Here is a 13,985-nt window from a genome sequence, read left to right on the forward strand (position 1 = left end):
CTAAAACATGCATCCTGTACGCAACAAGGCCCTAACATGCATCCTGTATGCAACAAGGCACTCCAACATGCATCCTGTGTGCAACAAGGCTCTAACATGCATCCTGTACACAACAAGGCCCTAACATGCATCCTGTACACAACAAGGCACTACAACATGCATCCTATAGACAAGGCACTACAACATGCATCCTATAGACAAGGCACTAAAACATGCATCCCGTACACAACAAGACACTAAAATATAAATCCTGTACACAACAAGGCACTAAAACATACATCCTGTACGCAACAAGGCCCTAACATGCATCCTGTATGCAACAAGGCACTCCAACATGCATCCTGTGTGCAACAAGGCTCTAACATGCATCCTGTACACAACAAGGCCCTAACATGCATCCTGTACACAACAAGGCACTACAACATGCATCCTATAGACAAGGCACTACAACATGCATCCTATAGACAAGGCACTAAAATATAAATCCTGTACACAACAAGGCACTAAAACATACATCCTGTACACAACAAGGCACTAAAATATAAATCCTGTACACAACAAGGCACTAAAACATGCATCCTGTATGCAACAAGGCACTAAAACATGCATCCTGTACTTATCTCATCAAGTTCTATTAGTGTTTTATTTGTCAGTAATCTTTTGTCAAGATCATTGACAAAAACTTTTTTAATCTTATTTTAATCTTACTCTGCAAAACAATAAAAAGTGAATAAATCCAAGAGGGATTTGTACTGATGGTACCCATTGTACTAATGTCTGTACAAAACATTCTGTCGTGATTTATAATTGAATTTATTTCATTTATTTGGTATACCCTACATTAAGAACATGTCTCCTGCTGTTTCAGACGCCATGTAGTGAGCCCCCCTCCCCGGCCCCTCTCCCCCTCACACACCTACGGCTACATCTCCAGCCCCATGTCTCTGGACACAGATGGCATGGAGGAGGAGGAGGAGGAGATGTTGGAGGAAGAGGAGGAAGAGGAGGAAGGGGACAAGACAGACGCGGAGGTGGCCAAGGTGCACCACCACCACACCCACCCTCACCACCCTCACCACCCCCACCACCCCCAGCAGATGCACACCAGGAGGCTGCTGCTGCGGGGCCTGGAGCAGACGCCAGCCTCCAGCGTGGGGGACCTGGAGAGCTCTATGACAGGCTCCATGATCAACGGCTGGGGTTCAGCCTCCGAGGAGGACAACGCCTCATCAGGACGCTCCAGTGCCGTCAGCTCCTCAGACGGATCCTTCTTCACAGATGCCGACTTTGCCCAGGCCGTGGCGGCTGCTGCGGAGTATGCAGGCCTCAAGGTAGCCAAGTACCCCAACCCCACGCAAGGCCAGGAGGGAGGCCCCGGAGGTAAGCACATATATTGTGATGTTACTTTATCAAGAACAGTAGAAAACAAGATCATGAGCACATTAACTTTGAATCAAAATGATTCCCTTATTCTGCAAGCCCTTTGATAGGGGGAAAACCTTTTCATGGTTTCATGTGCCTTACCAAATGTGTCTTTCCCTTCAGCGCGAAAGTACCAAATGACCCCCTCAGGCCACCGTCCGGGCAGCCCCCCTTCCACAGACAGTAACATGAGCACGGCCAACATGCATAAGAGGCCTCCTAAGAAGCAGAAGCAGCACCCTGCAGCGAGCCACCCAGGGCTCCAGAGACGAGAGGCCTACGCTGAAGGTACAGTACAGAACCACACTCTGCTCATTCATCACTAAAGTACTGTATGAGGTGGAACGTCATAATGAGTACTGGAGCTGTACCATGGATCCATCTGTATTCTAGTGTTCTACTACTGTAATACCTCATAATGAGTACTGGAACTGTACCATGGATCCATCTGTAGTCTAGTGTTCTACTACTGCAATACCTCATAATGAGTACTGGAGCTGTACCATGGATCCATCTGTATTCTAGTGTCCTAATACTGTAATACCTCATAATGAGAACTGGAGCTGTACCATGGATCCATCTGTAGTCTAGTGTTCTACTACTGCAATACCTCATAATGAGTATTGAAGCTGTTCCATGGATCCATCTGTATTCTAGTCACCTAATACTGTAATAGCTCATAATGACTACTGGAGCTGTACCATGGTCCATCTGTATTCTAGTCACCTAATACTGCAATACCTCATAATGAGTACTGGAGCTGTGCCATGGATCCATCTGTATTGTAGTGTTCCACTACTGCAATACCTCATAATAAGTACTGGAGCTGTACCATTGATCCATCTGTATTCTAGTCACCTAATACTGGAATACCTCATAATGAGTATTGGAGCTGTACCATGGATCCATCTGTATTCTAGTGTTCTAATACTGTAATACCTCATAATGAGTACTGGAGCTGTACCATGGATCCATCTGTATTCTAGTGTTCTACTACTGCAATACATCATAATGAGTACTGGAACTGTACCATGGATCCATCTGTATTCTAGTCACATAATACTATAATACCTCATAATGAGTACTGGAACTGTACCATGGATCCATCTGTATTCTAGTCACCTAATACTGTAATACCTCACAATTTGTACTGGAGCTGTACCATGGATCCATCTGTATTCTAGTCACCTAATACTGTAACACCTCATAATGAGTACTGGAGCTGTACCATGGATCCATCTGTATTCTAGTGTTCTACTACTGTAATACCTCATAATGAGTACTGGAGCTGTACCATGGATCCATCTGTATTCTAGTCACCTAATACTGTAATACCTCATAATGAGTACTGGAGCTTTCCCATGGATCCATCTGTATTCTAGTGTTCCACTACTGCAATACCTCATAATGAGTACTGGAACTGTACCATGGATCCATCTGTATTCTAGTGTTCTACTACTGCAATACCTGATAATGAGTACTGGAGCTGTACCATGGATCCATCTGTATTCTAGTGTTCTAATACTGTAATACCTCATAATGAGTAATGGAGCTGTACCATGGATCCATCTGTATTCTAGTCACCTAATACTGTAATACCTCATAATCAGTACTGGAGCTGTACCATGGATCCATCTGTATTCTAGTCACCTAATACTGTAATACCTCATAATGAGTACTGAAGCTGTGCCATGGATCCATCTGTATTCTAATGTTCTACTACTGCAATGCCTCAATGAGTACTGGAGCTGTACCATGGATCCATCTGTATTCTAGTGTTTTACTACTGCAATACCTCATAATGAGTACTGGAGCTGTACCATGGATCCATCTGTATTCTAGTCACCTAATACTGTAATACCTCATAATGAGTACTGGAGCTGTACCATGGATCCATCTGTATTCTAGTGTTCTACTACTGTAATACCTCATTAATAGTACTGGAACTGTACCATGGATCCATCTATATTCTAGTGTTCTACTACTGCAATACCTCATAATGAGTACTGGAGCTGTACCATGGATCCATCTGTATTCTAGTGTTCTAATACTGTAATACCTCATAATGAGTACTGGAGCTGTACCATGGATCCATCTGTATTGTAGTGTTCTACTGCTGTAATACCTCATAATGAGTACTGGAACTGTACCATGGATCCATCTGTATTCTAGTCACATAATACTGTAATACCTCATAATGAGTACTGGAACTGTACCATGGATCCATCTGTATTCTAGTCACCTAACACTGTAATACCTCACAATGAGTACTGGAGCTGTACCATGGATCCATCTGTATTCTAGTCACCTAATACTGTAATACCTCTTAATGAGTACTGGAGCTGTACCATGGATCCATCTGTATTCTAGTCACCTAATACTGTAATACCTCATAATGAGTACTGGAGCTGTACCATTGATCCATCTATATTCTAGTCACCAAATACTGTAATACCTCATAATGAGTACTGGAGCTGTACCATGGATCCATCTGTTTTCTAGTGTTCCACTACTGCAATACCTCATAATGAGTACTGGAGCTGTATTTTGGATCCATCTGTATTACCTCATAATGAGTACTGGAGCTGTACCATGGATCCATCTGTATTTTAGATTTCTACTACTGCAATACCTCATAATGAGTACTGGAGCTGTACCATGGATCCATCTGTATTCTAGTGTTCTAATACTGTAATACCTCATAATGAGTACTGAAGCTGTTCCATGGATCCATCTGTATTCTAGTCACCTAATACTGTAATACCTCATAATGAGTACTGGAGCTGTACCATGGTCCATCTGTATTCTAGTCACCTAATACTGCAATACCTCATAATGAGTACTGAAGCTGTGCCATGGATTCATCTGTATTGTAGTGTTCCACTACTGCAATACCTCATAATAAGTACTGGAGCTGTACCATGGATCCATCTGTATTCTAGTGTTCTAATACTGTAATACCTCATAATGAGTACTGAAGCTGTTCCATGGATCCATCTGTATTCTAGTGTTCTAATACTGTAATACCTCATAATGAGTACTGAAGCTGTTCCATGGATCCATCTGTATTCTAGTCACCTAATACTGTAATACCTCATAATGAGTACTGGAGCTGTACCATGGTCCATCTGTATTCTAGTCACCTAATACTGCAATACCTCATAATGAGTACTGAAGCTGTGCCATGGATTCATCTGTATTGTAGTGTTCCACTACTGCAATACCTCATAATAAGTACTGGAGCTGTACCATGGATCCATCTGTATTCCAGTGTTCTACTACTGCAATACATCATAATGAGTACGGGAGCTGTACCATGGATCCATCTGTATTCTAGTGTTCTAATACTGTAATACCTCATAATGAGTACTGGAGCTGTACCATGGATCCATCTGTATTCTAGTCACCTAATACTGTAATACCTCATAATGAGTACTGGAGCTTTCCCATGGATCCATCTGTATTCTAGTGTTCCACTACTGCAATACCTCATAATGAGTACTGGAACTGTACCATGGATCCATCTGTATTCTAGTGTTCTACTACTGCAATACCTGATAATGAGTACTGGAGCTGTACCATGGATCCATCTGTATTCTAGTGTTCTAATACTGTAATACCTCATAATGAGTAATGGAGCTGTACCATGGATCCATCTGTATTCTAGTCACCTAATACTGTAATACCTCATAATCAGTACTGGAGCTGTACCATGGATCCATCTGTATTCTAGTCACCTAATACTGTAATACCTCATAATGAGTACTGAAGCTGTGCCATGGATCCATCTGTATTCTAATGTTCTACTACTGCAATGCCTCAATGAGTACTGGAGCTGTACCATGGATCCATCTGTATTCTAGTGTTTTACTACTGCAATACCTCATAATGAGTACTGGAGCTGTACCATGGATCCATCTGTATTCTAGTCACCTAATACTGTAATACCTCATAATGAGTACTGGAGCTGTACCATGGATCCATCTGTATTCTAGTGTTCTACTACTGTAATACCTCATTAATAGTACTGGAACTGTACCATGGATCCATCTATATTCTAGTGTTCTACTACTGCAATACCTCATAATGAGTACTGGAGCTGTACCATGGATCCATCTGTATTCTAGTGTTCTAATACTGTAATACCTCATAATGAGTACTGGAGCTGTACCATGGATCCATCTGTATTCTAGTGTTCTAATACTGTAATACCTCATAATGAGTACTGGAACTGTACCATGGATCCATCTGTATTATAGTCCCCTAATACCTCATAATGAGGACTGGAGCTGTACCATGGATCCTATCTGTATTATAGTCCCCTAATACCTCATAATGAGTACTGGAGCTGTACCATGGATCCATCTGTATTCTAGTGTTCTAATACTGTAATACCTCATAATGAGAACTGGAGCTGTGCTATGGATCCATCTGTATTCTAGTCCCCTACTACTGTAATACCTCACTACCCAGCCCCACCCATGTGATATATGATATGGTGCCTGTCTGAGACGCAGTGTCCAGGAGTGAGTGAGTGTGAGTGTGTCATAAGTCAGAGCTTTAATCATTCTCCTCTTGTGTGTGTGCATGCACGCCAAGCATCGTTTCCAATCTGCAGCTGTGCAGAGCAGACTGGGGTAGAATGGAGCGGGTCTGTTTCAGGGGACTACGGTCCAGCTCCAGCCCGTTCTGCTGCTGCTGACACTGGGATGTCTTCCTCTCCAGCTAGCCACTAATGAAATTAACCCAGGTGCTTATTGAAGTGGCCCCCTGTCCTCCACTCCAGGAGCCAGGAATAAACAAGGCCGGGACCAACTACAGAGTAACAACGCACAGCACCAGGAATATGCTTATCCTTGTCAAAGTGAAGTTTGTCAACTTTAAGGTTATTGATTGTTTAATGTGTGCCCCACGTGTTACAACAAAACTGGACGTTTTAGTTATGTACTCCTCTGGGATTTAGCTTTTGCAAATGGAATTTGTTCGTGTGTGTGTGTGTGTGTGTGTGGATAGATGTGTGTTTGTGTGTGTGTGTGTGTGTGTGCATGCGTGCATATGTGTGTGTGTTGTGAGTGTGTGAGTGTATGTGTGTGTGTGTGTGTGGAGCTGGCTCTCCTCTTACTGTGAGATGTCCTTGTGTGTTTGGAAGCGCTTGACAGGGAGATTTAATATCCAGCCCCTCTCTGAGCCAGACCAGCTATCACTGCACCAAATTCTAGCCCCTCCTCCTCTCCTCCCCTCCATCCCTCCTTCCCTCTATCCTGCCTTCCACCCCAACCCATCCCTTTGAAGTAATCTCTCCACCCCTCACTCTGCTCTCCTCCAGCTCCCTCCGTCTCCTCCCTCCTCCCTCACTTCCCCTCTTTGTTCCCTATGTGTGTCTGAGAGGAGTAAGGAGGAGAGGAGACAGACAGTTCTCCAGCCCTGGCTGTCTGTCTATCAGTCTGGTCTGGTCACGGATTGGATTTGATCTGAATGGTTTTCATCTGGAAGTTATTGCTGTGTCCTGTAGCGAGGGAGCGGGGTGAGTGACGGAGAGGTGATTGGGGTGGAGAGAGGTGATGGGGGAGGAGAGAGGTGATGGGGGAGGAGAGAGGTGATGGGGGAGGAGAGAGGTGATGGGGGAGGAGAGAGGTGATGGGGGAGGAGAGAGGTGATGGGGGAGGAGAGAGGTGATGGGGGAGGAGAGAGGTGATGGGGGAGGAGAGAGGTGATGGGGGAGGAGAGAGGTGATGGGGGAGGCGAGAGGTGATGGGGGAGGCGAGAGGTGATGGGGGAGGCGAGAGGTGATGGGGGAGGAGAGAGGTGATGGGGGAGGAGAGAGGTGATGGAGGAGGAGAGAGGTGATAAGGGAGGAGAGAGGTGATGGGGTGGAGAGAGATGATACGGGAGGAGAGAGGGTGATGGGGAGGAGAGAGGTGATGGGGGATGAGAGAGGTGATGGGGAGGAGAGAGGTGATATGGGAGGAGAGAGATGTTAGGGAAGGAGAGAGGTGATGGGGAGGAGAGAGGTGATGGTGGTGATGGGGGAGGAGAGAGGTGATAGGGGAGGAGAAAGTTGATAGGGGAGGAGAAAGTTGATGGGGAGGAGAGAGGTGATGGGGGAGGAGAGAGGTGATGATGGAGGAGAGAGGTTTTGGGGGAGGAGAGAGGTTATGGGGAGGAGAGAGGTGATGGGGAAGGAGAGAGGTGATGGGGGAGGAGAGAGGTGATGGGGGAGGAGAGAGGTGATGGGGGAGGAGAGAGGTGATAGGGGAGGAGTGAGGTGATAGGGGAAGAAAGAAATGACAGAGGAGGTGAGAGGTGATAAGAGATGAGAGAGTTAGGGTCTAGGGGCTAGGGTCTAGGAGTTAGGGTCTAAGGGCTAGGTTCTAGTAGTTAGGGTCTAAGGGCTAGGATCTAGGAGTTAGGGTCTAAGGGCTAGGATCTAGGAGTTAGGGTCTAAGGGCTAGGGTCTAGGAGATAGGGTCTAAGGGCTAGGGTATAGAAGTTAGGGTCTAAGGGCTAGGGTATAGAAGTTAGGGTCTAAGGGCTAGTCCTCTTACCAGGAAAGAACAGAGGAAGATGAAATACTGTATGTGAAGGTCCTAGTGGGAGGGGCTAGGGCTGTAGTGTACCCCCCACATATTGATATATACTGTAGTGTACCCCCCACATATTGATATATACTGTAGTGTACCCACCCCCACATATTGATATATATGGTAGTGTACCCCCTAAATATTGATATATTCTGTAGTGTACTCCCCACATGTTGCTATATACAGTAGTGTACCCCCTAAATATTGATATATTCTGTAATGTACCCCCCACATATTGATATAGACTGCAGTGTACCCCCTAAATATTGCTATATACTGTAGTGTAAATCTGTTGTTGAAAATCTGAACTGTTTGGAGTGGGCGATGTGCTATAGCTTGACAGTGCCTGGGGGAGGCGAGAGGTGATGGGGGAGGAGAGAGGTGATGGGGGAGGAGAGAGGTGATGGAGGAGGAGAGAGGTGATAAGGGAGGAGAGAGGTGATGGGGTGGAGAGAGATGATACGGGAGGAGAGAGGGTGATGGGGAGGAGAGAGGTGATGGGGGATGAGAGAGGTGATGGGGAGGAGAGAGGTGATATGGGAGGAGAGAGATGTTAGGGAAGGAGAGAGGTGATGGGGAGGAGAGAGGTGATGGTGGTGATGGGGGAGGAGAGAGGTGATAGGGGAGGAGAAAGTTGATAGGGGAGGAGAAAGTTGATGGGGAGGAGAGAGGTGATGGGGGAGGAGAGAGGTGATGATGGAGGAGAGAGGTTTTGGGGGAGGAGAGAGGTTATGGGGAGGAGAGAGGTGATGGGGAAGGAGAGAGGTGATGGGGGAGGAGAGAGGTGATGGGGGAGGAGAGAGGTGATGGGGAGGAGAGAGGTGATAGGGGAGGAGTGAGGTGATAGGGGAGGAAAGAAATGACAGAGGAGGTGAGAGGTGATAAGAGATGAGAGAGTTAGGGTCTAGGGGCTAGGGTCTAGGAGTTAGGGTCTAAGGGCTAGGTTCTAGTAGTTAGGGTCTAAGGGCTAGGATCTAGGAGTTAGGGTCTAAGGGCTAGGATCTAGGAGTTAGGGTCTAAGGGCTAGGGTCTAGGAGATAGGGTCTAAGGGCTAGGGTATAGAAGTTAGGGTCTAAGGGCTAGGGTATAGAAGTTAGGGTCTAAGGGCTAGTCCTCTTACCAGGAAAGAACAGAGGAAGATGAAATACTGTATGTGAAGGTCCTAGTGGGAGGGGCTAGGGCTGTAGTGTACCCCCCACATATTGATATATACTGTAGTGTACCCCCCACATATTGATATATACTGTAGTGTACCCACCCCCACATATTGATATATATGGTAGTGTACCCCCTAAATATTGATATATTCTGTAGTGTACTCCCCACATGTTGCTATATACAGTAGTGTACCCCCTAAATATTGATATATTCTGTAATGTACCCCCCACATATTGATATAGACTGCAGTGTACCCCCTAAATATTGCTATATACTGTAGTGTAAATCTGTTGTTGAAAATCTGAACTGTTTGGAGTGGGCGATGTGCTATAGCTTGACAGTGCCTGTGGGAAGGCTGCTGTTACACAATCTGTAATAACGCAGGTCGTTTACCAGTCTGTGCACACTCTGAGTGAAGGAGGGCAAGACACATGTTTATATATACTGTAGTGTACCCCCTAAATATTGATAAATACTGTAGTGTACCCCCTAAATATTGATATATACTGTAGTGTACCCCCTAAATACTGATATATACTGTAGTGTACCCCCTAAATATTGATATATACTGTAGTGTACCCCCCACATATTGATATATACTGTAGTGTACCCCCCACATATTGATATATACTGTAGTGTACCCCCCACATATTGATATATACTGTAGTGTACCCCCCACATATTGATATATACTGTAGTGTACCCACCCCCACATATTGATATATATGGTAGTGTACCCCCTAAATATTGATATATTCTGTAGTGTACTCCCCACATGTTGCTATATACAGTAGTGTACCCCCTAAATATTGATATATTCTGTAATGTACCCCCCACATATTGATATATACTGTACTCTTAAAAATCATACAATGTGATTTTCTAGATTTTTGTTTTAGATTCCGTCTCTCACAGTTGAAGTGTACCTATGATAAAAATGACAGACCTCTACATGCTTTGTAAGTAGGGAAACCTGCAAAATGTTTCAAATACTTGTTCTCCGCACTGTATACTGTGTGATGTTGATATAGACTGCAGTGTACCCCCCACATGTTGATAAATGCTGTAGTGTACCCCCTACATGTTGATATAGGCTGCAGTGTACCCCCCACATGTTGATAAATGCTGTAGTGTACCCCCTACATGTTGATATAGACTGCAGTGTACCCCCCACATGTTGATAAATGCTGTAGTGTACCCCCTACATGTTGATATAGGCTGTAGTGTACCCCCCACATGTTGATAAATGCTGTAGTGTACCCCCTACATGTTGGTATAGACTGCAGTGTACACCCCCCCTCCACATGTTGATATAGGCTGCAGTGTACCCCCCACATGTTGATAAATGCTGTAGTGTACCCCCTACATGTTGATATAGACTGCAGTGTACCCCCCACATGTTGATAAATGCTGTAGTGTACCCCCTACATGTTAATAAATGCTGTAGTGTACCCCCCACATGTTGATAAATGCTGTAGTGTACCCCCTACATGTTGATATAGGCTGCAGTGTACCCCCCACATGTTGATAAATGCTGTAGTGTACCCCCTACATGTTGATATAGACTGCAGTGTACCCCCCACATGTTGATAAATGCTGTAGTGTACCCCCTACATGTTGGTATAGACTGCAGTGTACACCCCCCCTCCACATGTTGATATAGGCTGCAGTGTACCCCCCACATGTTGATAAATGCTGTAGTGTACCCCCTACATGTTGATATAGGCTGCAGTGTACCCCCCACATGTTGATAAATGCTGTAGTGTACCCCCTACATGTTGATATAGACTGCAGTGTACCCCCCACATGTTGATAAATGCTGTAGTGTTCCCCCTACATGTTGATATAGGCTGTAGTGTACCCCCCACATGTTGATAAATGCTGTAGTGTACCCCCTACATGTTGGTATAGACTGCAGTGTACACCCCCCCTCCACATGTTGATATAGGCTGCAGTGTACCCCCCACATGTTGATAAATGCTGTAGTGTACCCCCTACATGTTGATATAGACTGCAGTGTACCCCCCACATGTTGATAAATGCTGTAGTGTACCCCCTACATGTTGATATAGGCTGTAGTGTACCCCCTACATGTTGATAAATGCTGTAGTGTACCCCCTACATGTTGGTATAGACTGCAGTGTACCCCCCACATGTTGATATAGACTGTAGTGTACCCCCCACATGTTGATAAATGCTGTAGTGTACCCCCCACATGTTGATATAGACTGTAGTGTACCCCCTACATGTTGGTATAGACTGCAGTGTACCCCCCACATGTTGGTATAGACTGTAGTGTACCCCCCACATGTTGATAAATGCTGTAGTGTACCCCCCACATGTTGATATAGACTGTAGTGTACCCCCTACATGTTGATAAATGCTGTAGTGTACCCCCCACATGTTGATATAGACTGTAGTGTACCCCCTACATGTTGATAAATGCTGTAGTGTACCCCCCACATGTTGATATAGACTGTAGTGTACCCCCTACATGTTGGTATAGACTGCAGTGTACCCCCCACATGTTGGTATAGACTGTAGTGTACCCCCCACATGTTGATAAATGCTGTAGTGTACCCCCCACATGTTGATATAGACTGTAGTGTACCCCCTACATGTTGATATAGACTGCAGTGTACCCCCCACATGTTGATAAATGCTGTAGTGTACCCCCTACATGTTGATATAGGCTGTAGTGTACCCCCTACATGTTGATAAATGCTGTAGTGTACCCCCTACATGTTGGTATAGACTGCAGTGTACCCCCCACATGTTGATATAGACTGTAGTGTACCCCCCACATGTTGATAAATGCTGTAGTGTACCCCCCACTTGTTGATATAGACTGTAGTGTACCCCCTACATGTTGGTATAGACTGCAGTGTACCCCCCACATGTTGGTATAGACTGTAGTGTACCCCCCACATGTTGATAAATGCTGTAGTGTACCCCCTACATGTTGATATAGGCTGTAGTGTACCCCCTACATGTTGATAAATGCTGTAGTGAACCCCCTATATGTTGGTATAGACTGCAGTGTACCCCCCCCCCCCCCCCCCCCCCCACATGTTGATATAGACTGTAGTGTACCCCCCACATGTTGATAAATGCTGTAGTGTACCCCCTACATGTTGATATAGGCTGTAGTGTACCCCCCACATGTTGATAAATGCTGTAGTGAACCCCCTATATGTTGGTATAGACTGCAGTGTACCCCCCCCCCCCCCCCCCCCCCCCCACATGTTGATATAGACTGCAGTGTACCCCCCACATGTTGGTATAGACTGTAGTGTACCCCCCACATGTTGATAAATGCTGTAGTGTACCCCCTACATGTTGATATAGGCTGTAGTGTACCCCCTACATGTTGATAAATGCTGTAGTGAACCCCCTATATGTTGGTATAGACTGCAGTGTACCCCCCCCCACATGTTGATATAGACTGTAGTGTACCCCCCACATGTTGATAAATGCTGTAGTGTACCCCCTACATGTTGATATAGGCTGTAGTGTACCCCCCACATGTTGATAAATGCTGTAGTGAACCCCCTATATGTTGGTATAGACTGCAGTGTACCCCCATGTTGATAAATGCTGTAGTGAACCCCCTATATGTTGGTATAGACTGCAGTGTACCCCCCCCCCCCCCCCCACATGTTGATATAGACTGTAGTGTACCCCCCACATGTTGATAAATGCTGTAGTGTACCCCCTACATGTTGATATAGGCTGTAGTGTACCCCCCACATGTTGATAAATGCTGTAGTGAACCCCCTATATGTTGGTATAGACTGCAGTGTACCCCCACCCCCCCCCCCCCCCCCACATGTTGATATAGACTGTAGTGTACCCCCACATATTGATAAATGCCATAATGTAACCCCACATGTTGATATAGACTGCAGAGAGAGAGAGAGAGAGAGAGAGAGAGAGAGAGAGAGAGAGAGAGAGAGAGAGAGACAGAGAGAGAGAGAGAGAGAGAGAGAGAGAGAGAGAGAGAGAGAGAGAGAGAGAGAGAGAGAGAGAGAGAGAGAGAGAGAGAGAGAGAGAGAGATATGTGGTAAGGCATTTTCGGGGACCACTTTTGGCTCGTGACCTCTACTTTCAGAACTGCTGGCTAAAAGGTATACAAAAGTAGCAGAGAATCTCTTTAACTTTTATTGTGTCAGTAAAGATGATGCAACGTGATATATAACGTCTATATTATCAGAATTCTACTTAACAACCTTTATACCTTTATTCATTGCATTATCCCTATCACATTATTACAAATATCAGAATTCTACTTAACAACCTTTATACTGTATGATTCATTGCATTATCCCTATCACATTATTACAAATATCAGAATTCTACTTAACAACCTTTATACTGTATGATTCATTGCATTATCCCTATCACATTATTACAAATATCAGAATTCTACTTAACAACCTTTATACTGTATGATTCATTGCATTATCCCTATCACATTATTACAAATATCAGAATTCTACTTAACAACCTTTATACTGTATGATTCATTGCATTATCCCTATCACATTATTACAAATATCAGAATTCTACTTAACAACCTTTATACTGTATGATTCATTGCATTATCCCTATCACATTATTACAAATATCAGAATTCTACTTAACAACCTTTATACTGTATGATTCATTGCATTATCCCTATCACATTATTACAAATATCAGAATTCTACTTAACAACCTTTATACTGTATGATTCATTGCATTATCCCTATCACATTATTACAAATATCAGAATTCCACTTAACAACCTTTATACTGTATGATTCATTGCATTATCCCTATCAC

General features: G+C 44.5%; 1 protein-coding gene across 4 annotated transcripts in view; it reads left to right on the top strand.

Annotated features, from left to right (window-relative positions):
• robo1 (roundabout, axon guidance receptor, homolog 1 (Drosophila)) overlaps positions 1 to 13,985 on the top strand; it is a 544,530-nt gene that overhangs the window by 524,469 nt on the left and 6,076 nt on the right. For all 4 annotated transcript variants that reach the window (XM_036964909.1, XM_036964911.1, XM_036964908.1 and 1 more), the window contains 2 exons: positions 869 to 1,380; positions 1,546 to 1,710. In XM_036964909.1, the coding sequence (XP_036820804.1) occupies positions 869 to 1,380; positions 1,546 to 1,710 (677 nt within the window). The remainder of the gene's footprint in view (positions 1 to 868; positions 1,381 to 1,545; positions 1,711 to 13,985) is intronic.

Source organism: Oncorhynchus mykiss, chromosome 27, assembly GCF_013265735.2.
Source record: "Oncorhynchus mykiss isolate Arlee chromosome 27, USDA_OmykA_1.1, whole genome shotgun sequence".
Lineage (NCBI taxonomy): Eukaryota > Metazoa > Chordata > Actinopteri > Salmoniformes > Salmonidae > Oncorhynchus > Oncorhynchus mykiss.